The sequence below is a fragment of the Dermacentor variabilis genome, chromosome 11 (genome assembly GCF_050947875.1).
Source record: "Dermacentor variabilis isolate Ectoservices chromosome 11, ASM5094787v1, whole genome shotgun sequence".
In the NCBI taxonomy this organism is placed as follows: Eukaryota; Metazoa; Arthropoda; class Arachnida; order Ixodida; family Ixodidae; genus Dermacentor; species Dermacentor variabilis.
Window position 1 is genome coordinate 31,634,598 of NC_134578.1, and position 27,235 is coordinate 31,661,832.

Here is a 27,235-nt window from a genome sequence, read left to right on the forward strand (position 1 = left end):
TGTATAGTACTGCTCACTTTACCAGGGAGTTCATAGATTGTCACTTTCAAAGCCCTTGAAATGCCTTTCTGATTATGTACATGTTGAAGGCTATATTGGGCATATGTACCAAGATATTCTTGTAATGTTGGGTTCTCTTGAGATCTACTATTTTGGAACATGTGCCCTGTGGTTTTGTGAATGGAGCTTGTTGGGAACTCCTAGGTTGCCACCAATTATAATAAATACACTAGTGTTGCTTTACGTTATAACCATCTGCAAAAAAAATCCAAAGGTGAGGAGGGTCTTTGTGTTAAATCAAAATATCTTTATTTTCCTCTCTCAGGTTCCTGCATCACCAGAACCTCAGGCGATATGCATCATTCGGGACATGACCACAGCAATGGTAAGAATCGGCTCTCTCGCTCCGTATGGGTTTAATTGATCTCCTTGATCAAGGAGCTGTTCGAAACAGTGCTTTCAAAGCTACTAAACATATGCACGGGTAGCGGAGCCTATTCAAAAGACGCTAAAGGTAAAAATTGTGTTGAGTTAGGTGTTGTGTTGGGAGGGACTATTCAACTAAAAGTCTACCATTGTTTTTTGTATGCCATCATATGACTTTGTTGCATAAAAAATGCCGCCAAAGGTCCCGCTGTTGCTTCTCAGTTTGAATTGCCCACGGCAGAATGAACGAGTTGATGTAGTCGTTCCTCTATGCCACTCTCTGTGAATCCACCAGTGCCGAGTCACTTGAAGGGCTACTGTAGTCCACGACACGTGGTGCCCCACCTGGCTTTCCATTTCCGTAATTTTCTCTCAGACAGCTGTTTTCGCAATGAATGACATTCATTGTTACAGAAGCCTAATCTTTCAATCTAGGTTGAGTTAATGGTTTCCTTTAGTGTCCCTTAAAAGCATTCACTTCACAGCACCCATATGTGGCGCTCCCACCAGTGCTTTCCGAATGCACTGGTATTAAATCCTGGGGTGCGATCTTTTACGCGTTCCAAAATAGAACGGAGGCAGTCCGTTCCACCGAGCCACACGCGATTGGTCAATTTGAACCGTGACGAATGCCATGACGTCAATTGTGCCGTGATATCTGCTGTCAATCATTCCGTGTCGTCGGCTATCGGACGAATACAATGGAACGGACCACCTATTTCGCGACGCAAAGAACGGACCGCCTCCGTTCTATTTTGGAACGCGTACAAGATCGCACCCCTGATCCGGGTTTGGGAAAGAATCTGCACATCATAGTGTGTGTTCTTTGACCCTCAGTGATATTCTAGTGGTTGTAGCTGCCTATACCACTTCGGTGCTGATTGCATAGTTATACGTGCCAAGGTAGTGCTTTAAACGCAGAAGCACTGATGAGCATGTTTCAAGTCTGTCACGTAGGACTCGAAACACTTCTGGTTGCACCTTTGTTGCTAATATCTTAACATGTTCAAAGTGTTTAGATAACTCTTTATTACCACACCTGTAGAAATCTGAGGACGCGGAAACGAGGGAAAATGCGTTAGCGTGTCGAATTGAGAGTAAAGGAACACTGTGTACAAGGTCAAAGCTAGAACCCCCACCCCCACCCCAGTCTGTCAACACACGCGCGTTAGCCGGCGTGTCAAGGGCGTCTGACACGCCGGCTGAAAAAAAAAGGAAGGAAAGGAGAAAAGAAAAGGCGGGGGATACGCCAAGAAATCAAACTAGGTGTTGTTGCCTATAGCTTGAGGTTTATCATAGTGAATAGATTCTAAAGCTCCATTTGAAACTTTTATGCCTATTGGTTGCAATGTCTTGAATTATGGATAAGGTATGATTCTCTGTATTTTCTTTCTCGTTCAGAATGTAAATTTGACTAAGATGTAGAGTTTAAGTTCATCAAAGTTATGACCTGGTTGGTTGAAATGCTCGGCGACGGCTTTGGGAAGCTTTTTAGCTGTGTCCGCGCGATGTCCATTTAATCTGGTGATCATTGATTGTCCTGTTTCACCGATATATTGTTTCTTACAGAAGGAACATTCAAGCACATAAATCACATCCGAACTTGTGCAAGTGAAGCTAGATTTGACTTCATGTGTATAGCTATTTGCGGTGCTTTTAATTTTAATGTCACTTTGAAGGTGCCTGCAGGTTTTGCACCTAGGGCGACAACATGCTTTTATTAGGTCATAACTTTGATGAACTTAAACTCTACATCTTACAGTCAAATTTCCATTCTGAACAAGAAAGAAAATACAGAGAATCATACCTTATCCATAAGTTCAAGACAATGCAACCAATAGGCATAAACCTTTCAAAGGGAGCTTTAGAATCTATTCGCTATGCTAAACCTCAAGCTATAGGCAACAACACTTAGTTTGATTTCTTGGCGTATCCCCCCCCCTTTTCTTTTCCCCTTTCCTTCCTTTTTTTTTTTTTTTTCAGCCGGCATGTCAGACGCCCTTGACACGCCGGCTAACGCGCGTGTGTTGACATACTGGGGTGGGGGGGGTCCTGGCTTTGACCTTGTACACAGCGTTCCTTTACTCTTAGTTCGACATGCTAACACATTTTCCCTCATTTCCGCGTCCTCCCGCCTCGCACCCCCGCCCCTTTAGAAGAACCCCACCTATATATACTGTGGTGAGGAAAGCATATGTCGCCTTGAAGAAAAGTCCACTTGTCGAAACGTTGGCTCCTGCATTCACCTTGTTCACGTTTTGCTCATCGTCTTGAATTTCTATCTCCCGCATTCCCCGTCTTTTCTATAGCTTTGAGCGTAATTATATGCGTATTACAAAATTAAAAAAAGTCCACACTAACGATAACGAGCCAACGCTTGCTTGCCTCAATGCATGGCAGCGCAGTTGATTGCTTTTGTAGGGGTGCAAAATTGCAAGCACCCATGCCAGCTAATGTCCTTTGTTCTGGCTATCTCAGCTCTTCGAGAAACGAAACGCTTTAGAAATCAAAAGCGCATGCGTGGCTACGGCGACACACTGAACTGCATATCATGTGTAAAATCGTCATTGCACTATAAAGATCTTGGCTTGGCTGACAAACAACCTCAACTTGTTAATGACCGAAGCTGTTGGACGGGAAACCACCAAAGGATGCATCTATTACTGTAGAAATAATTTAACACTTCTGAAAGCATAAATTGCAGGAACATTGGCTTGGTAAACAAAATAATTTTTAAAAACTTTCGCGCAGCTGTGACTGCATTAGGTGGTGTCGAAAACCCAACCTCTGACACATTTCTGGCTCCCGCAATCACGTCTGGCGGATTCAGCCTGCAAAAGCATAGCCTTTAAGATCTGCATTTTATATCCAGAGGGTGTCATCCTAAATGTCATGGACTTGGACGCTACCTTTTGGGGGTGCAAAAGCTCTCGTGTGCTTTAGTGTTTGGGGCACATTGAAGAATCCCGTGGGCTGTCGCAATAAATCGGGAGCCTTCCACATTTCATATAGCGTCAGTGTTGCTTTGGGACAAATAAATCGATCATCCCTTACGTGTGCCTCTCGCCACACAGGCACCCAGCTCCAAGGTACCTGTGCCGGGTACCGGCGGGAACAGGGCGAAGGTGACGCTGACGCTTCCTGCAACGACAACAGCAGCGGAGTTGATGGAGGCCGTGGGTCGCCACTTCCAGTACGCTTTGGACTCCTTTGAGCTGCTCTTTCAGAGGCTCGCCGACGGCGACTGTGTGAGTTGGGCTGCCTGGGCTCTGCTTTCACAATCAATCGTGGCTGAGAGGTGGGCCAGCTAGTGTAATTCCACAATGTGAATTTTGTGCTGTTTTTCACATAATGGATTCCCACTTAGGTGGGAAGAATGAATGCTTGCTTTTGTGCAAACAAGCACGAGGTATTGACCGCAACACCAATGTGGCTTGTTATGTGGCTGCGATGTTAACCTGTGGCCCCCTAACAGTCTTCTGCCATCTCTAAGGTCCTCTTCTTCGAGAGGCAAGGCCTTGTGAATGGGTGCCATGGTGTTTACTCCAACGAAACACAGAACAGAGTTGCATATTGCGCAGCGCGATTATACTCAGTTTAAAAACGGAAGATACTTTGTCGAGACTAAAGTGGGAAACGGCGAAAGCCTGACGCCATTGCCAATGGTGATTTGTTGCGTTGGAAACACCACGGAGGCACACAACTCGTACACTGTTACATGAATGTTTGTTTATTTATTAAATACCTGCAATGTTGTTCTGGACGAAGTGGCTGTTAAAGTAGTTTGTGGCTGCCTGGAACTGTTGCAGCGTCGTTTCTGGATCAGGAGAAGACACGTCTTCCATGGCAGTGTCGGGGTGTAGTTGCCCATCCTCATCATCCACTTTGCTTGATTGACTTGTACTTGCTCGGCTTGCCGCGGCAAGATGGCGGTCACGGCGCTTCCGAGCTTCATTTGCTTTGGTAAACGGAGATGCAGCGAGTCGCTTCAAACGCATTACCTCTCTTGCATTGGCCCGTCGCGTCCGTGGACTCTGCGGTGTCGGGCGCGCCTCGCTGCCCTGATGCATGCGGTGTGTATGCTCAGCCTCTCTTGAGCGCCGCTTGCGTTCAGCAGCTGCCGCATATCACGTGTTGGGAGACACTGGTTTGGCGAGACGAGGCATCCTTCCCACGCTATACTGCAAAGCAAACTGCCGCCACCACAGCCGCCACACCACACCCAAGCAGACGGTCGCCACGCCCACCTCGCGACAGTGACGTCAGGCCACACAGCACCCAATCGGGAGGCCACTTCAAGCGCCTGACGACAGTGACGTTGGGGCGCACCGTTGAACGCACGGCCACCATGCATGCCGATGTGATGAGTCATCCCACGCAGCGCCGAACCACCCTGACACCCGCACTTGACAGTGACCTTGACAATGAGCCATTAAAGACTTCCGCCTTAATACTTAGCAGGCAGCACTGCAGAAGATACACAACTGTAGTATTGCCATAGAAGTCTCACTACATGTGTTCTGCAGTGGAGTTGGTTTTGATCTGTGGTACTTTTTATGGAATAACTGCTTCACAAATTAAAACTACAACTTGTTGACATAAGATTGCACCACCTCGTGCATTATTTGCACAGCTTTGTTTCCAGTGCACAGTGTAGTATGTTTCAGTCAGAAGTGAAGCCATGAACTGGGCCCACTAGCTATGAAAACATGTCACTTTGCTCGTTTAGGAGCTAATGGGTGGTGATCTGTGAGAACCTTCAGTGTAATAAGTTGTATCTTGCAACACAAAAGTACAAGGCCGGTGCTACATGAAGTTGCATAACACATACCTGAATACCTTTCTTTCACATGTGACGCAGTAATTTTTGTGTCGCGTGCAAGCAATAAGGAAAGTGCTTTGAGCTTCCATAGCATTGTTTGCTATACAGTCGCCGACCGTTTATTCGGACCTCACGGGGACTGCGAAAATGTCCGAATAAACAGATGTCCGAAAAAGCAGATTAAGAAAAAAAAAAAGAAATCCTTTATTTCCACGCACTTATTCGGGCTCGGCAGTACGCTTGGAAGAAATCGTGAATACGCCGTTGCACGCTGTTCCGTTTACGCGCAATCAGATAAGCCTGAATCTCGGAGAGGGTCGTACGGTCACTATTAGCGGCTGAAAGCATAGTCACTACTTGTACATACACGCTCCGCATGCGACGGCAGCGTAGCACATGGTGCTCAGAGTCATCGTCCGGCGGTGCAGCAGAAACCTGACGAATGATCTTGCCGTCGTCGAGTTCTGCGCATTTCAATATAGCAGTGTCAGCACCGATGAAACTGTCAAATGAGACGGTGTCCGGGATCGCAATGCAACCACTGCGCAGGTCTCGGCAGAACATTTTCCGCGTCAGTAGGGAGCACATCGGAAGGCGACAAGTTGCCTCCCGGCACCCGCTTGCAGGCATTCCCCAGCGCAGTTTGCGCGGGCACTGTCGGCGCCATTAGACCTTTGACGCGATGTTTACGTATGCCGCGTTGGCTCACCGAAACCTCGACACAGCACACAAAGCAAACACCACCGTACCGACACCGGTCGCACAAACGAAAAAGCGGCCTGCTCGCAGCGTCAGCGAAGAAACAAATCAGTTGCTGGATTGTCTTGACATGGCTTACTAAGCTGAAACCGGAACTGCTGCAGAGCCACTCTATCTAACCAGTCAGAAACGATGATGATGAGCGGGGATTTCCAGTAGCGCCATTTCGTGGGGCAGCAAGGAAGCTCCGTTCAAAACAAAAATGGCGTTCAGCAAGTCTAACCATGCACCGGCGGTCAGAGTCGGTGCATGGTGCTCTCGACCGACTCAAGGAGTGTCCGAAAAATCAGACGAGAGGTTGCAAGGTGTCCGAACTTTCGGCAGTTGTTATACATTATGGTCTATGGGGAGAATGACGGTGCCGCGAGGCTGACCGAATAATCGGGCATGTCCGAATTTTCGGAGTCCGGAAAATCGGTCGGCGACTGTATATGGAAGGAAGTAATATTCGTCAAGCCCACATTGGCAGAGGGGAGGAGGGAGAGACCTCTGTGACGGAAGGGTAACGCTGGCCACTGATCTTTTTTAGGGGGCTGGGTAGCACATCGAGTGCCCTAGACTGAAGCCACCAAAAGTAAGCCGCCTTTTTCTGGAAGTTGGCGCTTGACTACTTTGCAGCGTCAGTTCCACCTGCCTTGGAGCTTGGCGTATTTCTTTTCACTCCCCTACATTGGCTGTTTGTGCCGTAAACCATCAAAGCAGGCAGGAGGAGTCTTGGGTAGACGTCAGTAATCGTCCATTGCCGTGCCGACAGTGTCACTAGCATCAGTGGCACATGCTGGTAACACTGAGGATTGAGAAAACGTTCTATGTAAGAAAGAAAATGTGTATGGGTTCAGATTATCGTAAAAGCCCTTCCCAAACATGAAGAGATAACACCACCCTGAAACATGAAAAACCACGAAGAAAGGTCATTACTGCTGCAAGATTATCCAAACGTATGTACTAGTAAGCACGCACACGCCCTGCTTCCGGTACAAACCGCCGCACACCCCATCTCCGCTTACTTCACCTGTGCCCCGCGTGGTGAGGGGTGAAGCGGCAGCCAACAAAAACGTAGTGCATATCAGTGGTGCTGGCTGCCAGGGTTCAATGAGCCATATATTGTAGTCGCAATGAAAAAACCTCCCTCATTCGTCATCACTGGTGCAGACTTACACAATACCCACACTGTGTACAGTATGCGCAGTAGTCCAGTGACTATGGCGTTGCGCTGCTTAGTTCAAGGTCATGCATTTGATTCTGGCCACGGGGGGTGCATTGCGATGGGGGCAAAATGTGAAAATGCTAGTGTGCTTTTGATTTAGTTTCACATTGAAGGGCCCCAGGCGATCAAAATTAAACCCAAGCTGTGCCATATGGTGGTGCGCCTGAGCATCAGATCGTTGGTCTAACGCATAAAACCTTTCTTTTTTCCATCTTTTCCCTGCGCTCTAAACTTCAAGTGAAAAATGAGATCCCTTTGCTTTTATTCTGCAATGGTTTCCTTTTCTTTTCTCTGCCTTTTCCTAGTTTTGCAATAGTTCCACATGCAAATATGATATAAAAGTTGAAGGATATGTTTTTTTCTTTTTTATGGACCTGTTTATACGCATGAAAACATCAATCTTCATGTGAATGAAGCACGAATGCAACATTATTTGTGTCAGTCTACAGGCACATTCGTACCACAAAATGAAAGTGTCTTCTATCTCACTGCTCTGTAAAAGAGCTTATCTTCCTAAGAAAAAATAATGCTAGTACAAGTTGTGATAGAGCTACAGATATTGCTCCTTCACTAGTGCAGTTTGTCAAAATTGTAATTGAGAGGGAGCATGACAAGTCATTCATGTAAATTCAGCGCAACACAATGCATAAACATTGTCGCTTTCACTGAAATCAGTTTGTTAATAAGGAAAGTTTATTTAAGAATAAGGCACCCATTCAATACTGTATGATCTTGTTGATGCGTTCTTACGTCGTCATACGATTTCGCAGCTTGTATGATTGTAGCGGAGGAAATGGTTTGTTCAGATCTTGATAAGTGACTCTGATTTTCCAAGATAACCTCAGCCTCAGTGTTTTCTTACAACGAATGGGTGAATTTCTGCTACATTGTGGGATAAAAGTGTAGAAATGAGGCACTCTAATTGGCACACACATAATAATGCTGTTAAAGGATGAGATTATTCATTGATGCTACTTGAGCTGTATATTTCTTCACTCTACAGGGATTTTCTTTGCATCACAGTTGCCTTATTCGTAGTCGCACATTTTCCTGGATACCTTTCCAGATGAGTTTTGTAGACTGATCAGTCTGCTGTGTCCTCTCTGTTCCTTACACAGTTAACATGTTCATAAATCTTCCAACTGCAGGTTCCGGTGCACACGTGCGATGACAAGACCCTCCAAGAGCTTGGGTTCCACACAGATGGCACAAGCCGCAACGTACTAGTCATGTCTGACCGGAACCGCGAGCCCCCCAAGCGGCTGGTGGTGAGTACTTTCCCTCATTTGTTTTCTTTTTCTCAGCTTTAGTTCTGCTGGATTGTGCGGTTGTGCTCGTTCAGTTATGAGCTCGCTCCACTAGTTGATTGATGTCCACCAGTGGCACTGGTGTCAGGCGTTAATTAGCCCAAAGTTTCTGTGAGAAGTTTGCAAATAGGTTAAAAAAAGAGTTAGCAGTGCGCTTTGAGGATTTCAACTCTGGACAAAGATTGGCAATTTAAGCACACTGCCAGCTGCCATGATTGTCTGGGACATTAACAAAAAACTCATCCATAAACCTGCGCTAAAGTGAAACTAACCACAACCATTGGTAAGAAAGGAAAAGCAAGCTAGGTAAGATGAAGAAGCAGGCATCTACACTAGATAGATGCAGCGCTGACTCACAGAACCTGTTGTTGGTGAACACCGTGTCGATCTAATCCTCTTCTTTATTTGTTTTTGCAGCGAAAGCTATATATGGCTAACCTTCCGTACTTTTTACGGTGTCTTGCAACAGAAACAAACTTAGCAATTTGTAACAAGCCCGTACACAATGGGTTCCATTGTTTGCTTTGTGTGTGATCATGTACAGGTGCAGTGCAGCGGTGCAGATGTCAAAATGCGGAACAGATTAGAACGCTCGCTGTGAAAAATGGCATGACGTCAAGGTTATTGCATTATATAAGCAGGAGAGGTATCGGCGCTAAAAACAGCTGCATTATCGATAGGGTGGACATGTATAGTTCGTACAACCCGAAGAACAAATGCGTACGAGGAGCGCCAGAGGGAACAGCAATGAGAATGTAAACAGTGCTGGCGCGAAGCGACCAGCGACAAAAAACATTCCCATGATGCTGAACGAAACAATTGCAAGCCCAGGCAATCATTCCACTCTGTGAAGATGGAATGGCAGTGAAAGCACTTTGCATTTCGTTTGAGAGCTTTGACTGTCGTCAGCTTTTGCTGCCATTCCATCTTCACAGAGCGGAATAACTGTCATTTTTTTAGCTGTTTTCATAAGTAAGGAAATTAACATTTCTTGTGGCACCTGTGTCCTGTAAACTTTGTGGTCGACTTCTCACCTTTGTACATGGGATGTGAAAATAAGACTCGACACAGTCCCTTCTCATCGTCACCTCTCTTATCATCTGCTCAAGCTTTGTGTGGTGCTTACAATGTCCCACAAATTAGCCGAATGAAGTGTCTTATCTTAGATCTACCATGCTTTACATGTTGCACCTTGCTGCCTGCCATTGTAATGGCAGGCATCAAGGTGTCCCACAGGAGGCACAGAAGTTCATTATGATGTAAGAACTGAGAGGTTGGCTTGAATTTAGTTACCGACCAGCTACAGTCAACGTCCGATTTTTCATGCTCCCCAGGGGTTGCGAAAACGTCTGAAAAATCGGGCAATCCGAAAAAACAAATACATGCCTTTTACTGCCCCAAAGGGCTCAAATCATCGCACGCACGTCCGAAATAGCTCTGAAGACCTGCCGGTACACCGATTAAGTGTGTCGATGCTCATACTGTGATAGGAGACTGCGAGCGCACGCGTTTATAGTTAAGAAATACATACATTGTCCCGTGACAATTGCCCCTTCCCACTGTTGGTATGCTTCACCGCAATACTTTGCATATGCTTCTCTGCCTAACATTTCTGTATTGAGGCGAAGCTTACTTTCGGGAACCGACATTATGCAACGCATTGTGCTTCCTGAGCTTCCAAGACATTGATGAGCAGCGAATTGGTTGAGTGCACCAAACAGCAAAAAGCTTGGTAATGAACTTCAAAGTAGCTAGGCCTAGCGTTGCCTCCATGGCGGCTACGGTTGCCAACGGATCCTCATGTGATAGAGCCGGTTAGGGGAGGCTAGATAATCAAAATTCCGGCAGTGGTGAATTCGATTAATACCGTTTCAGACTTGCGGTCATGGGAAAAAGTCCGGAAAATCGGACAGCCAAGGTTTTTTTGCATCCGAAGTTTCAGATGTTTTTATACACTGACTCCATGGAGTATGTGGCGGTGCCGCGAAGGCATCCGAATTATCGGCCGTGTCTGAAAAATCGGGCATTGGCTGTACTTGGCGTTGGCAAAGGGGATTGGCAGTAAGAGAGATTATGCCAAAACAACATGTTGTTGGGCTAGTTGATCTTCAGAGGCATGTTGTGCACGGAGCAGACTCTAGTACAACACTAGTACCACCTGATCAGCAGTTAGTAGCAGCGCTCCATTTTTGTCTGTCTCATTCCTTCTGGTGTCTGTTCCACGCTCAGCATGTCTCTTCGTAATAGAGAGTGTTGAGGATGAAAATGATGGTTTGAACGAACATTGTGCCTCGCCAGGGGCCTGAACCGGACGAGTGCAGTTCTACCTCCTCAGCAGCAGCCGACTGGGTCCGCAACACTCGAGGTGGGGCCGGTGAGAGCAAGTACTACCCTGCAGACACCAGGGAGACCATGGGTATGTTTGTTTGCTTGACAGTACATGATGCTGGAACTCGGTGGCTAGAGCGTTGCACCGCTGAGCTTGAGGTCACAGGTTCAACCCCAACCACGAGGCATTCATTAGGTTCGGAGCATTCAAAGTTTGGGGGGCTATCATCAGGTGGTTGGGGGGTGGAGATAGAATGTTGGTGACGAAACTTCAGGGGTGTGATCATTATGCGTGTAAATACAGCATGTTTTCGCGTTATAAAACCAAACGCATTTGGCTGTGGTCAACTCGTTATAATAGAGCAGTGTTCATTTTGCAGTGTTAGTTTAACATGCTGTTAGAATGTTGGACGTACTTTGAGAGATCATTCGCTTTTGTGTTTTTGCAAGGTTATGTGGGCCTGGTTAACCAAGCCATGACATGCTACCTGAACAGCCTGTTACAGACCCTATACATGACACCAGAATTCAGGAATGCATTGTACAGGTGAGTAAAAATTAAGTAGCAGTTGTTTAAAAGAGAACGTAGAGGCTCGGAAGACAAATTTAAATTTCAAATTCGAACTAAACAATAAGCGATCACGCTATTTCAGACCAAGCAGTAAGTGAATAACCAGTTCGATTTCCAACTTTCACATAATGCTTTAACGCTATGAAATACTAAATACGCTTCTTGGATTGCATGCATTACACCTGTGCTGCCACAGCTGCATATATATTGGCACAATATTATGTGAATGTATCATTGTTGATCAGCAAAAATAGAAGCATGTTTTGGGCTAACCAAAGATTAACCAACCCAAAACATGCTTCACATATTTACGCTTGCCATTTGTAAAACTAAAATAAGTGTTCCAAGGAGAATTTAGTCTTGGCATTACGGCAAACCATTCTTAGTTCAAAGATATGGCTACTTACTGACAATGCCACATTCAAAAGGGGTTGTCCACAAATGGCAGGAATGTGAGGCCTAAATTCTTTGGTTTTAGGCTAAGCGTTGGGATACTTAAGCCTAAAAGCTCAGAGATTAAGTTAAGCTTTATTTTCTCACCTCATGCTTTTGGCAGCACTCCTGAGCTCCCTCCCTAATTGTTTCTAACTCCATTATGTTTAGTCACTTGTGTGCCTTGTTTGCAGGTGGGAATTTGATGGCACAGAACAAGATGCGGCTAAGAGCATACCTTTCCAACTGCAAAAGCTCTTTCTCTTACTACAGGTGAGCAGGTGTTGAAAGAGCAGAGCGGTTTTCTGAACTGAGCAATTCCGAGCTCTCAAGGTCTTGTCAACTTATTAAAAATGCTTTCTGCCTGCCTCTCCACGATTTGGCATGTCGTCGATGGCTGTATTACTTTTGCGAGGTTTCACATCAATTGGCACTTGGACGCATTGGCGTATACGGCCAACGGTGTTTCTGGAGCTGGGCCAAGCTTATTACCTTCGCAGTTCTAAGGCCTCCTATGACTCTACTTGAAGCATCAGTGCTGGGTTATATTCTTTAAAGGCATAAAACTTGCCTTTGCTCTGCAAGGTATGGCACTGTGGCTGATGACTTACGGAATGTGCCTATTGCTGAAATCCTTTGCATGTGTCTTATCGGTATGTGCCGTTTTGTCGTGCCAGCTCGTCGAAGCTTTCTGCTTACGCCAATTCTTAGTGCTGTTAATCTGCAGGATTTTTTTTTTTTTCCTGTTCTAGACGTCGTCCAAACCTGCGATCGGAACAACGGATCTTACTACTAGCTTCGGATGGGACAGCAGTGAAGGTACATTCCTGTTGTGTCAAATGGACATCTTGGGTAGAGAAACCGCAGCAAACTGTGAAAGGCCAAAATGAAAAATTAGTCTAATTGTGAATTCAGTGAGTCGTGCATCAGGGCTGAATTTGCCAGTTTTCTCCAGATTGTGGAAGCTAAGCAGCATGGGCTTAATCAGTCACTCCATGGGATGGTATTGTGTCGGCAACTGGCCGGTACTGGTAGGTGTTGGCAGCCATGAACTGACTGGAACGTTTACTCCTTTGCTACAAATGCAGGGGGCAGGCATTTTGTGTGTGTTGCTGCCATGGGTTGTCAACAAGTCGTCTGATCATTGTGCCTGGTGAAGCTGGTGGGCATTGTTGTGATATATTTCCAGTCAATGAAAGGCCATTAAGTAAGGGAGGTTACACAACATAGAGCAACTAACCAAGTACAAAATACAAGAAAGAAAAGCTAGGCAAACAGGAAGTTAAATGTGCAGCAATGTTGGGATGTCGTTGTACGCAAGATTACTTCAATATAGATGCTGCGGCAAACAAACGTCTAGGCAAAGACATGCCTGCATAGAGTAGCTGTAGTAAGCTTATACAAACCTAGACATGAGATGTGTGCAGTTAATTAGGAAAAATTTAATGGTGAAATATTGGTATAATGTTGGTGGGAAGGTAATTCCAGCATGCTGTGGCATGAGGGAAGGCCAATAATGTTAAACTAATGGCAACAAAAACAGAATATGATGACCTGGTGATATCAGGAACATTTTGAAGCATTAAATGCCCTAAGTGGGTGTAGGTTGCCGGCATCCTGATCGCACATTTGATTGGAGTGTCAGATTCACAACTGACAGAGAACAGTTTCAAAACTGGCTGAGGTGTCTTCAGTCTTACTGAGGCAGAGGATGCTGTACTTCTGAGGCCACCAGCTAGGTTTGCTCATAGATCTCTCGTCTCTACTTGTAACTCTCTGCACATTCCGTGGGTGCCTGACATGCCTTCACCGTACCCTTGTAGCAAGGGAGCAGTTGCTTGCCGGTAAATATGAATTTGTCAGGCATTGCAACCGGTACGGTCATTTCCTGCAAGCCGGCCTACAGGGTAGTGACACATTGAGTTACCACAACTGGTCACATGAAAATGCAGTTCTCACAGCGTACATACTATGTAACACATCGCACGCTGTGGCAAGTGTTTGTCATTGTCATGAGATGCCTTTGAATATCACGAAATCAGCCTTCTGTTGGACCAATGCCTTTAAACTGTCATGCATGAACAATAGCGCAAATGGCTTGTATTGTCCATGCATTCGTAAATTTCAGTTGTAATGCGGAGATTTTCTCAAGTTGGCATGCCAGTTAATTTTTCTTTTTATTACTTTAACAGGACATCTTTTCTAGAACACTAAAAATAACCTTTAAGCATTGTGTATTGTTTTATGTATTCCATTCACACTCACTCCTGCAAGGGTCCAGGGAAGCCTGCTGTATTTTGAACATAACAATTTAATGCAGTGAAACCTCGTTACACCGTAGTGGGCCGGAGCTCGGAAAAAGTATGTACTAAATAGTAGTACTGCTTAACCGAAATAGCATGAAATCGCCCACTTACCTGTCAAAAACGGAAGAATGTGATGAAAGGGGGAAAAACATGCAGTATTTGCTTCATGTGACAAAAGTGTTATTTTCGTTAGATGCCGCGGCGGCCTAGCACCAACGACAGTGGCCTCGAACTTACTGAAGCTGCGAGCCAGCTTTTCAACCAGCCCCCTCTTCTCGGCAAACACTCGCATTGCAGATTCCTCGTTAGTGCTGCATATTCTCCGTGCACGGGCGCAGTAGCATTGCAGAAGTCGCAGAGCACCTTTTCTTTACGGGGTGCTGTTCTCGTTGCGACGATTGCATTCGTGAGGCTGACATAACGCGCAGCTTCTGCCACTGTTGGGCCTGAACCGCCCGTGCTGTCGGTTTCCGTGTCATCCTTATCACTGTTGCTGGGCGGCACTTCGGCAAAACAGGCAACGAGGGCGAAAAGTCGGACCTCACAGCTGACATCTCTTCGCGGTTGCAGCAGCACTGCTGAGCAACTTCTTCACATTCCAAATGCCACACACCGTAGTCAACAGTAGACCCATGTTGCATGCCAGCGCTGACTTCTTCGTGTCACCTTCGACAGCACGAACAATGTCTAATTTTTCTTCTATGCTGAGCACCCGGCGTCTTTTTTATCTGAGCTTCGGCATGACGCGAGTCCTCACTTACACGACGCCACAATGCTCTCTCAGACGGCGCCGAAATGACGTTGATGTGGCTTCATGCGCAAACGCACAGGGCGCTTGGAGGCCGTTGTTCAGATCTCCGAGGCTTGTTCTGCCGGGCCACCTGATGGAGACGAAGCACCGCGGTGTTTGCGCGCCGAAAAGTAGAAACACTACGTGTTAAGTGTACGTACACAGTACGCTGGCATGGTTTATACGGATACAAAACACACAACACACTAGGTTCAATGGCCGCTGAGTCAGGGATTTGACTTTACTACTTTCAAAACAAAACTGCTGTTTAAGCGGGTACGGTTTAACGAGGTTTTACTGTGATTTAGTCGTGGCAGCCACATTTCAATGTGGGAAGAATGCAAACACACTTGTGTGCCGTGCTTTGGGTACACATTAAAGAACCCTCTTCTACAGCGTCTCTCCTGACTCATTCTGCAGCTTCAAGATTGTTGTAAACAGCACATGTTATTGTGCTACCTTGTAACTCCTGGTGGCACACTCACGTGATGATTTGGTTTCTTTTCTGATCCCCTTTCACCCCCTCCTATTTTTACCCATACATACATGCTCAGAGATAGAAGTAACTCCTTATGTTCCAAACCTTGAACTGTGTGTTCTTGCTATGCAACATGGAGCACGCCAAATTTTTTCTTGAGATAATGAAGGCAGAAATTCGTTTATAATTTCATTTGTTACAAAACTTGTCATTGTCATAACAAAGCAGTAACTTATTTTGTTACTGGCCTACACTGGCAGAACCGAAATGCAAATATAGCACTAACCAATAGTTTCAAGTCAAGACCAAGTATTCACCAAGAATACTAACCAAGACCAAGAATACTAACCAAGTATTCAAGTCAAGACCTCCTGTGTGCTGAAGTCCTTTTTTTCTTTCCCTTTCCTGCATTTTCCCGCAATCTCAACAACAGCATGGCAGCAGCACGATGTGCAGGAGCTTTGCCGAGTCATGTTTGATGCGCTAGAGCACAAGTTCAAGCACACGGACCAGGCCAAGCTCATCTGTCAGCTGTACGAGGGCAAGCTCAAGGATTACGTCAAGTGCCTACAGGTGGGCCACCTCGGCGAGCGGTCTTTCTTGGTGAAGCGTTTTGGTGGGAAGTTTTGTCGTACCCATTCCTTGACGTGCCCAATCGTTGCAGCACAAGACGCCGACACTTGTCGAGCTTGTGGGGACCGATTGACCCGAGAGTTGTCATGTTAAGACACATGGAAAACCGAAATGAAATAGAGCTTGGTGGGCCATGCCAGAATACGATGCCGCAGTGCCGCCAGAATGAACCTGCTGCAGGGAAGGGTGGTTCGTTTGGCCTATCGCATGTTAAAAGCATGCAGTACACTTCCTATGCCACACACACTGTGAAACAGATAAGTGAAGATCTTATTGCATTGGGTTGGTGGCAACAGCTGTGTATGGTGACGTGCCATGACCCGCGAGGGGATTAGCTGGTACCAGAACAGGAAACAGTGTGTGATGGTACTGTCACATGACACGGGCAGGCATTCAAGTACTGTGGGGAAGCTGCCGTTTCAGGTGCCCACTGCTCTCAATTATGCATGCCTCATGCCTTTTCTTGTTTGCATGTGATCTAGCGAACAGAAAACATATAACAAAATCATTGTTTGGCAATGTACCCAACATTGGTGCCAAAAGGTTGTGTTCTCCAGGAACGTGTGAACTGGTAGAAGAAGCGTAACTGTACTGGGTCATTTCATTTTCTGTCGTGAATGTTGCTGCCAGGAAATCGTACAATACAGGATCATGTCAAGGATGTTCTGCTGTACTTATCTCTACGATCCAATTTCAGTTTTGGCGCTCAGGCGGTCGATGCACCGCCAAGTTGCGATACATTGGCTGGCTTCATTGCTGTGATTTCTGCATTTGCCACACACAAGTACAGCCAGAAGGAACCACATGCAGTAGTCTTGTTCATTTATTTTATGAAAAAAAATCGTCATACCTAGCTTTATTGCTACATGATGCGAGCCAATTTTACTGTGTCGTGTCACACTAATGTTGATACCAGATTCAGAACTTTGACCGACATTAGCATAAAATTAAAATGTCTTGTGAGCGTTTCCCAAATGGATGTCTCATTTTTCATTTATTAATAGCAACTATATTGGTACCACAGCTGTGTCACTCTTATAAATTTTAAGGCTAACTTGCCCAATTTATAAGCCATAGAATTGAGAGGTTTGGCCTTTTTCAAAATATTTACTGCATGTCAATTAATAATAGCATCATTTCACTTGCTGATCACCACTCTTCAAGTGCACATTGCCGAGAAAGCACTGTCTCTCGTATGCTCGTGCCTTGGATGCATTGCTGTCTTGTCCTGACTTGTGCCAACGGATAGCGTTAATGCAGTTGCATGAATTACCATACTGAAACTAAAGGTCATCCTAAGCACTGTTCTTAACTATGAAGTGTTATTTAGCAAAGGTTTCATGAAATAAAATATATGCGCCTACAACATTGCCATCAATTCCAAATGATGCGTTGCTTTTCCATATAGTTGTGTGCCATCGAAGGGACATTCAATGCAGAGAAGTGCAGGCACTCAAAGTGTGACTGAATGTGCCCATGTTACTCCATGGTAGAGTGTATAAGTGCAACTGAACGAGGTCGTAGAAAGAAACTGATACACAGACACAGTGATTGTGTCTGTGTATCTGTTTCTTTCTACGTCCTCGTTCAGTTGCGCTTATACACTCTACCATGACTTCTAACCAACTAGCCTGCCAACGTGTTTTAACCCATGTTACTGTAATGCAATTAATTCATTCATTTTTCATTCAATTGATTGATTCTTGACCCACTGTGGGTGGCGTAGGGGCTTTGGTGTTCTTGGTGCAGCACTGCCAACCCCAAGGTTGCGGGATCGTATACCGGCCGCGGTAGCCGTTTTTCGACGGGGGAAAAATGCAAGAACACCCACGTACCGTGAATTGGGTGCATGTTGAAGAACCCCAAGCAGTCAGAATGAACCCGGAGTCCCCCACCACGGCATGCCTCATCATATTAACATGACAGCGTTAAGGAGCTCGTGTCGCAGAAAAGCCGGTGTCGGCGGCGTTGGCCGTGAGCGATAAATCCCGGGAGGCACTTCATAAATAAAAACTTGCAAGATCGGCTGGGTGGGAATCGAATCAGGGTCTTCGGAGTGTAAGACTGAGACGCTACCGCTCAGCCACGAGTTCGGTGGTTCAAAGCGGTACAAAAGCGCTTCTAGTGAATGCGGTGTTTTGGTTTTGGCACGTAAAGCCCCAGAATTTAATCAATTTTTATTGATCGATTCTTGCCAGTGTGGTTACGAGAGTGCCCGCGAGGACACGTTCCTGGACATCCCACTGGTGGTGCGGCCATTCGGGTCAAGTCAGGCGTACGGAAGCGTCGAGGAGGCCCTCCGTGCTTTCGTCACCCCAGAGACCCTGGATGGCTGCAACCAGTACTCATGCGAGCGGTGCAGCCGTAAGTGCGACGCCCACAAGGGACTCAAGTTCGTGCGCTTTCCGTACTTGCTGACGCTGCAGCTCAAGCGGTTTGACTTCGACCCCGCCACCATGCACCGCATCAAGCTCAACGACAAGTGGGTGGCCAGTTTTCGTTTGCAGTTTAATAATTCATCATTCGTTCATTCACTGGTTGATTGACTCGTTGATTGATTTGTTGATAATGAATAGCTCTTGAGTGCACATGTGAGCATCTACCGTATTTACTCGCATAATGATCACACTTTTTGTCAGAAAAATTAATGCAAAATCAGGGATGCGATCATTATGTGGGTTAAATTTCCCGTGAAAAGAAAACAAATTTTTGTCCCGCGTTTGCTGCGGGATACCAAAACAAAAATGGCGGCCGGCGGAGCAAGCCGAATGCGCCGAATGCAATTTTTTTTCTTTTCGTGAGTACATTTCGTGCATTGAAACAGTTTCTTCAGTATCAGTAATGAATAATATTGTTAATATCGGCAAGTTTGCGGCAATAACATAGCCATGTACAATTTGAGGGAACAGAAACAGATGGGTGCGCTTAGCTGCCAGTGACATAGAAACACATGGCCGGCATGCTGCGGAAACTGCGGCATCTGTCTTCACGACTATCCTAATATGGCACGTTTCCGCTAAGGGTGGGTGAATATCTTAGCTGTGTTACAAGTGTCGGGGTATGAATAGGGTAGACTTTTTTAACGTTCAGTGTAAACGTGGCTACTATCGTTGCCGCTCGCGATTTGTTGCATGCCCATGAGTGCAGGTGAGAATTGAAAGGCGCCTTTTTTGTTGTTGACCACAACCATTATAAAGCCTACACATAATAAAGGCAAGTTTGGTTGCAGCTTTTTTTTAGTCATGGAAGTGCAGAAAGTGATGAAAGTAATGAAATGAGGCATCTACTTAAGAATGTTTGGTGCGTGCAGACCGCTTGGTTTGTCTTGGAGTCGTTCGCATAGCATTCGACAGATGGTAAGCGCGATCAATATTAGCTAGACTTGGCACATGACATATCGCTGCGGTAAGTTTGGGGTGTGATCATTACACGGGAAATTTAAAAAATCTAATTTTGACGACAAAATGCAGGGGTGCAATCATTGCACGAGTGCGATCATTATGCGAGTAAATACGGTAATTGCCATGCTACACACCCTGGCTACAATTTCCCACTCTCTGTACCTATTGTGCAGTCCCCCGAACAGAACACGGATCGTCTCCTCTAATCACAGAGTAGGGATGATCGTATCGTGTCTCCTATATGCTACAAAAAGTATGAGAACTGGCAGCCAGATCCGAGGCACTTTGCCGTGCTGCAGCACCTGATCGAATGCCTGGCATTCTATAAAAGTAGGAGGCAGACGTTGCAGTTTAGCATACGAAACAGCAGTTGGATCCGAGGTGTTTTGCCGTGCCGTAGCACTGGATCAGGTGCACACCAAGCTTCCAATTTGATACCACAGCATAGCAATATACCTTGGGTCCGACTGCAGTGTGGTGCGTTCAACACCCAGTCGCACTTTGTGTCTCATACTTTTCAGAAGTGGCCTCGGAAAAAGACTCTCTTAAAATTTTACCTCGCATAACGAACGCACTGCCCAACTTGGCGGAAATTTGTGATGAAAGAAAGCAAGTGCATTAATTATGTGAGTAAAGAGGGCAGCAGTTGGTACAACAGGCTCTACACTGGATTGCACACAGAAACATGAATGAATTCATTATTATTCACTTAACATTCATTATTCATTCACAGAGAAATGTGCCATGTGTCTTCTATTTCGCTCTGAAGTCAGCTTTGTTAAGCTAACAACAATGCCTGCTCCTGTCCAACCTGACTTCATTGAACAGGGTGACCTTCCCGGAGATTCTTGACCTCAACCAGTTTGTGCGGTCTGAGAGCGAGGCGGAGAGTCCCAGTGATGATGCTGACACGACAGACAGTGGGTCGGCGCTCGACGAGGAGGCTGCGGTGACCTCGACATCATCTGGTCCGAGCAGCAGCCGTCAGACAAACGGGCCGTGCGAGGACATAGGTAGCGACGACGAAGGCATCGACGTAGGCAGCGGTAGCGGCAGCAACGCGGATGCCGCGGCCAATGCTCGCAACCTGAAGCGGCCCATTAACACAGTGAGCTCGCATTACCAGCCGTGGCTGCTTAGGGGCTTTGGCGTTACCGCTAAGCTTGAGTTCATGGGACAAAAATCTTGAGTGCGGCAGTCGCACTTCAATGGGGACTAAGTGCAGGAACACCTGTGTACTGTGCATTGGTGCGCGTTAGGGAAACCCAGGTAGTCTATATTAATCCGGAGTCCCCAACTGTGGCATGCCTCGTAATCTGATCGTGGTTTTGATATGTAAAAACTTGCATTTTTTCTTTTTTTTTTTGCTCACATTCTATCACAACAGAATTTAGCAAGTCGCAATAATTTTTTTGCCACCCTTAGTCCTTGCTCATATTTGTAATTGCAGTACATTTCAGGCTTTACAATTGCGGGGAGTTAAGTTCTACGTACTGACAAATATGGAAGCATTAAAGGGCCCCTCACCAGGTCTGGCCATTTTGTGCTGACAAGCGCTGAGCATACATTGTGCGATAAAAATCGTGGCTGAAAAGTATTACATCGCTACGCACCGCGGAAAGGCCTGAAATTTCAATCTGAACAGTTTCCCTCTTCACTCGTGGTGAATTCGCCCGGAGAGAGACGGTGACATAGTCGGGCTCCTGCACCTACGTAATCGTGTCCGCAGTGTGGCATCGCTCGTGGTGACACGCGACTTCGAGAATTATTCAAGACAACATCTGTTGTCTGTGCGATCTGTTGCGTGGATTGACGAATTGAAGTTTAAGAGAAATGTAGGCCTCTAATGTAGGCCAAACAAAAAAGGGAGGATGGTATTCACAAAATGAAAACGTCACTTATTGAATAGGAATGTGCCGAGCTCGTTCTACGTCATCATCGCTGCTGTGGTCCGGCAAATACAATCTTCGTTGCGGCGCATGCAAAAAGCATCTCCCATTGCCTCCTCCAACGACGGACGTTTTTCTCATTGATGCCGATGTCCCGCCCAAATTGAACATTTGATGCTGCCTCTGTGGCCTAGCGCAATATTGTTTGGAAGTGGCACTATTGTGGCATCGCCTGTTTGGTGCCATTACAATAACGCCACACTGCACGCCAGTATGGCACAGGTCAAAATGGTGCCATCACTCGTGTACTTCTCTTGGCCACTGGCGCGGCCAGTTCCAGCTGCGATATTGACTTTCCTAGCTGGTGCCAACTATGTGCCATATTTATCAATTTCAATCAAAACTGGCATATTTTTTTTTTAAATCCTCGAATATAAGCCGACCCCGGAGTTTGGTATGGATTATTTGAGAAAAATCTATTGGCCTAAACTCGAGCAAATATAGTACTTTATTAGCAGGCTTTGAAACATTTTAGCTTATTGTTGCGTTACTGCTTGCTATTGTTGCATCTACCAGCTTGCGTGAATGTGTTACGTAAGCCGCCTCCTGCCAGGGAAATCATTAGCGAGCGTTTTTGTTCCGAGTGTAGTTTTAGCCAATGTAGCATGCTTTCAATGCCCATGCTTCCATTCTTTTTGCAGGGTCCATACGTGTACGAGCTGTTCTCCATCATGGTGCATTCTGGGAGTGCCAACGGTGGTCACTACTACGCTTACATCAAGTGAGTGGTTTGCCGCAACCTAATGCAAAATGCAGTAGTACCTTGTTTGGGCAATTACTTGATTGAATGAGTAATCTTTATCTCCTCTAAGATGTCGTTTCACCATTGCGCCACTTAGCTGCGAGTGTAATAATAGTGTGTAACAGACATGTTTATTCCTTGTATATTTTCTGTTTGGTATGCCAAACAATTGAAAATATTACTTTGTCACATGTTCCGTATCCTTGCGTGTTTATGTATATGTGCTGACTAATATGTTCCTATATAGAACTGGCATTCCCTTGAGATAAGCGCTGTAGACTGCTTTTGTGAATAACATGAAGGAAACAACTAAATCTGTCTATATTAAACTGTTAATCACTTCTAATAGATGTGCACTAAATCTTTGGAAAACTAAGCTTTCTCAGCATATATTGCAGTTGGTGACAAGGAAAAGTAAATAAAGTGGAAGTGAATGAGGTTGAAAGGCTGAGCCTGTGTTGCTGCACCACGCAGGTTCCTTGTGCCACTTGAAAACACATTCAAGGCTCCTGTTATTAAAGGAATCAAGCCTGAAACATAACGATGCCATGGCCAAGTTGTTGTGATGCCCTAATCTAATCAGCATAATTATGTCACACTTCTAATTAGCATAAAATAAGCCTAATTATCATAAACTAAGAGCTTTTATGAGTTTTTAGGAGCCTGTGCAGTAATAAACGGACCACTTACTTTTACGCTTTACTTGTCTTAGAGAAGTCAAATTGCCATTACCTCAGAAAGGATCAATCTTGCTGATACAGTGAAAAACATAAAACTGACTTTTTTAATGAAAATTGCCGTTTTTCGACCCGCATCTCCCCTTAAGTTGGTTTTAGAGGTCTTTGGGGCAGTAACAAACTGATTGTTTAGTGGTAGGCCTCAGTTGCCTCAGAGTTCTTATCACAATTTGTTTGCACATTTCCAAGGTCCTTTACGGAGGGCCAGTGGTACTGCTTCAATGACGCCCAAGTGTCGCGAGTGACATACGACGAGATTCGCAAGACTTACGGCGGAGGACAAAGTCGAGGTGGCTACTACATCAGTTCCTATGCGAGGTAAGCTTGTGGTATCCTCATCGGTGCTCTTGGGACAAAAGGAACGACAACACAGTAGTGCGAACAACCACAAGGGCATTTATTGCACTTTTCATAGATCAGTGCCTGCTAGCCGAGTTGCTATCCACAAAACATGCCGATGGGCGCGCTACAAATCTAGGAAGTCCGACTCAGCGCAACTGGATAGCGAGCGAATATGTTTGCCCTATGCTGGATCCCAACACCTGGTCGTTCGCGCGTACAGTCACGCGAACGGTGGCGCGTTCGAAGGAGGCCTCGTGAGACGGTCTCACAGAAGCACGGATCAGTGCACGCACGGGACGTCCGCGACATTCGCCGACCCGCAGCCAAAGAGGAAGAGCCTTGTCCTTTTCGTGCCCGAGTAACCCCGCCGGTAGGTGGCGTTAGCAGCGCAACACTCGCGCCATCTCTCGTACTGCGCTTCTATCGCGCCGACCACTGCGGGCCCCAGGACACGCGGCGAAGCCGCATTGCAGGAGACGGGAGCTATGCCAGAAAAACAACAGATCACGGGACGCGTGAGAGTCACGCATCCCCACAAGCTTCATTGGGGGAATGCTCAGCTTAGTTGTGCAATTGACTGACAAGCCACGGTCAGCTCAACAGCTACAGCATGTTACTGTTAATCACATGTTGGCCGTCTGTAGTGGTTGCAATTTGAAGGGATTGGAATCGGGAAACTGCCAATGTAACATGTCTGGAGTACCCTCATTAGAGCCCCTTTGTAAATTTGGGTCCTTGAAGGTGATAGCTAGTCTCTTCTTTTCTTTTAACTGCACACTGTGGAGCTCCCATTTGGGAGAGCTTAAGGCAGACTGCACCTGGAAATTGTTATAGGCTGACAACTTATCACAATAAAGGCACACTATAGGGGAACAGTACCGTAAAAACCGGAATATAGGTCACTTTTTTCAAAAAACCATTGCGAAAAGTCGACCCTCGTCTTATATACCGGACATTGGCGGAAAAACTACGGAAATCTTGCAACAATGGGCGGATGAAGTAGAGAGCCGCCTTCGCAATCACCGTCAGCAGCAGTACGTCGTAGAGACATTTTGGCACCGCAAATTTGCGTTTACATTGTCACAAAGTTATGTTGGTTAAAGGCTGCTTTTTCACATTTTGTTTCAAAATGAGCGGAAGCCGACGGCAATTCACCATCTCCTTCAAGAAAAAGGCGATTGAATACGCGAAAGCCCAGGGCAACCTCGCGGCACAGCGCTAATTTGGAGTATCCGAATAAAGCATTCGGTACTGGCGGAGACAGGAGCAGCAAACCAACAAAAAACGTCATTTGGTGGGCGGACCGCAGAACTGGAAGACAAATTTGCGGAGTTCGTCCGGGAGGTGCGTGTAAGATCGCTGCCTGTGACAGCCGAATGCATCCGTTTGAATGCGGTAGAGATCGCGTGCGCGCCTCTGGACTGGGCAGCGAGAAGCACTCGTCATCCGACTCTAGTTCGGACCACTCTGATCAAAGGCGTTCCTGATTCGGAGTAGCGCTTGCACACTTCGTGCCCTTCTGCAAACTGTGCACCCGGCCAATTTTTAACAGTATCGCGCGACTATCGACCCGCGTGTTTGTCAGCACCTTATCATCACGGCACAGAGCAGTAAAATAGTGAAAGTGCACGTACACACCTGCTCGTATCTCGTTTGTTTCGCCGCTCAGCACCGTTAATAAGGTGCTGACAAGCACGCGGGTCGATAGTCACGCGATATTGTTAAAAATTGGCTGGGTGCACATGCGAGCAGCATTTAAATAAATACTGTCACTAGTTATTGTGCATGAGTCGCATTTGTTTCAAGGGAAGGGTGTCTTTTGGTACTTTTTCCATTGAAAAAGATTTTTTTTTTTTATTTTTAGAATTTGTCGGTTGGGGGATCGACCTATATTCCGGTCCGACCTATAGTACGGTTTTTACGGTAAATCGACAGTCTGTACAAAAGGTGGTTAAAACTTTCTGCACCTTGCGGATTTCTTCTAGAACTTGTGTGGCTAATCTGGACGTGTTGCAATCCAGCTCAACGAATGCGTACATGCTCATGTACCGTCGAGTGGACAAGGAGCAGAATGCAGAGCCAATGACACCTGACCAGTTTCCGGAGCACGTGAAGGTGCTGCTTGAGAGCATGCAGGAGGCCGAGGAGCGGGAGCGACAACAGAAGGAGCTGGACCGCTCCATGTGCAAGGTTGGTTTGCTTTTCTTACCATGTGCCTTGGAATTCACACTGCTACCAGTATATTCTTGGCTTATGCATCCATGTTTCGTAAGAGTGCCATTGCGCGTACCAGCCTGGCTTCTCCATGTGCTGCAGAATGGGCAAGTGCAGTAGATTTCCCTTAATTTGGCTTCAATTAATTCGATCCTTCGGTTAATTCGATCCTTCGGTTAATTTGATTGCAACCAGAGGTCCCAGCCAGCACCCATATATTTCTATCAGCCCAAACTTTCGTTATTTCGGCCTTAAAATTAGCCTTCACCAAATATATTAAGCTTGACTAGTCAACTTCGCCACAGTACCGCCGTGCTATGCAGTGAAGCATATCAAGACTGGAAATGGGGCCATCGTCACGGGGCATAGTGTGTATTTCTTAATTATACAGGCGTGCACACACCATCTCCGGTCACAGTACAAGCACATAGGTGACTTAAAAATCACACTGGCTGCCATTCAGAACTGTTTCTGACGCTGTTAGGATTTGAGCCCTTGTTTTGCTCGCCATGCGTGTCATATATGAGAGAGCTTACGAGAGAGCTTATATGAGGGCGTAGCATGCATTCTATAAGTACATGCGTATGCATGCGCTATTCACCGAGAAGCAGAAAAAGCATATGTGTTTCGAGAAAGCTAGCAAAAAAGAATGTGGTATGATAAACTCCAAAAGTCATGAGGACGTTTAAAGCCAACAAAAGAGTGGGGGTCTATCTGAAACTCTGAAGGCCTGCCAGTGAGCTTACTATGTGTCCCGGTGCTTGCACTGTGACCGGAGACTGCATGTACGTGTGTAAATTAAAGAATGTGTGCTAAGTCCCATAACAGCAACACCTTTCTTCCCCCCCCCCTCGCTTTGTATGCTTCACTGCTTAATACGGCTGTATTGTGGCCAACCTATTATTCAACTTGACAAACATTTATTGACTGTATGCCTCACATGGCCTACTCAACTCTACTTCTTGTTATTAATTTCAACTGGTAGTACTGCTGCTTGCACTTCAATCCACAGTGCTGTATTCTTTCTTAACGTTGGGCATATAATCTTTTCTCTTGCTGCACTTTCCTTAGCTTCTCGAGCTTCTTCGTTAATGATGTTTGATCATCACTTTGTGGCATACTTAAGCAGCACAGTTAGGCATGTTAGCTTTTGCGACTGACAGCTCACCTTGCATATGACTTTGACCCTTAATTCTGACTCGACAGGAACAGGCTAAAAATCTGAATAATAGATTCCAAAATATATCCTGCGACATCGCATGGACATTGCATTCTCGGCTACTTGCAGTTTGTGCGAGCTTGCGAGCCATTAAAACTAGTGCTTCACTATGCGATAACGAAACTGCCGAAACGCAAAAGTGTGGTGACGCAGAGTATAGCGAAAACGAACCCTTTCAACAGTGTGCATTGTTGTAAAGGGTAACATCAATTAGTTCTTTATTCTAAATATCAAATTGAACTGGACAAATAGCATATTTTTCCATCTTATAATGCACCGCAATAATCCTTTTATTACTTGTGGTAGAGTACTAGTGACAGAATTATAATTAGTGCCTACGCCATTAAGCTAGTACTTGAATGTCCCGGGTGGGTCTCAAATCATGTCCGGCATTCACCTCGATTTCAATATTACTAAAGCTTTGTTCGCAATAAAATTGACACATTAGACATTCTCAAGTGTTAATCTATCACTTTAGCTTGACTTAATACTTGCCTTTAGTGTCCCTTTAAGTTTATGGGGCTACCAGCAGTCAGTGCCACGAAGTTGTCCGAATAATTGGGCCCATCCAT

The 27,235-nt window shown here is 45.8% G+C and overlaps 1 protein-coding gene across 5 annotated transcripts in view; it reads left to right on the forward strand.

The window, feature by feature from the left end:
• LOC142564766 (ubiquitin carboxyl-terminal hydrolase 47-like) overlaps nucleotides 1-27,235 on the forward strand; it is a 72,166-nt gene that overhangs the window by 6,822 nt on the left and 38,109 nt on the right. For 3 of the 5 annotated variants that reach the window (XM_075675914.1, XM_075675915.1, XM_075675916.1), the window contains 13 exons: nucleotides 326-385; nucleotides 3,501-3,674; nucleotides 8,363-8,482; nucleotides 10,820-10,937; nucleotides 11,300-11,396; nucleotides 12,047-12,125; nucleotides 12,605-12,671; nucleotides 15,860-15,999; nucleotides 18,258-18,541; nucleotides 20,289-20,568; nucleotides 22,051-22,130; nucleotides 23,078-23,206; nucleotides 25,252-25,420. In XM_075675914.1, the coding sequence (XP_075532029.1) occupies nucleotides 326-385; nucleotides 3,501-3,674; nucleotides 8,363-8,482; nucleotides 10,820-10,937; nucleotides 11,300-11,396; nucleotides 12,047-12,125; nucleotides 12,605-12,671; nucleotides 15,860-15,999; nucleotides 18,258-18,541; nucleotides 20,289-20,568; nucleotides 22,051-22,130; nucleotides 23,078-23,206; nucleotides 25,252-25,420 (1,797 nt within the window). The remainder of the gene's footprint in view (nucleotides 1-325; nucleotides 386-3,500; nucleotides 3,675-8,362; nucleotides 8,483-10,819; nucleotides 10,938-11,299; nucleotides 11,397-12,046; nucleotides 12,126-12,604; nucleotides 12,672-15,859; nucleotides 16,000-18,257; nucleotides 18,542-20,288; nucleotides 20,569-22,050; nucleotides 22,131-23,077; nucleotides 23,207-25,251; nucleotides 25,421-27,235) is intronic. The other 2 variants (XM_075675917.1, XM_075675918.1) reach the window with 1 other exon arrangement.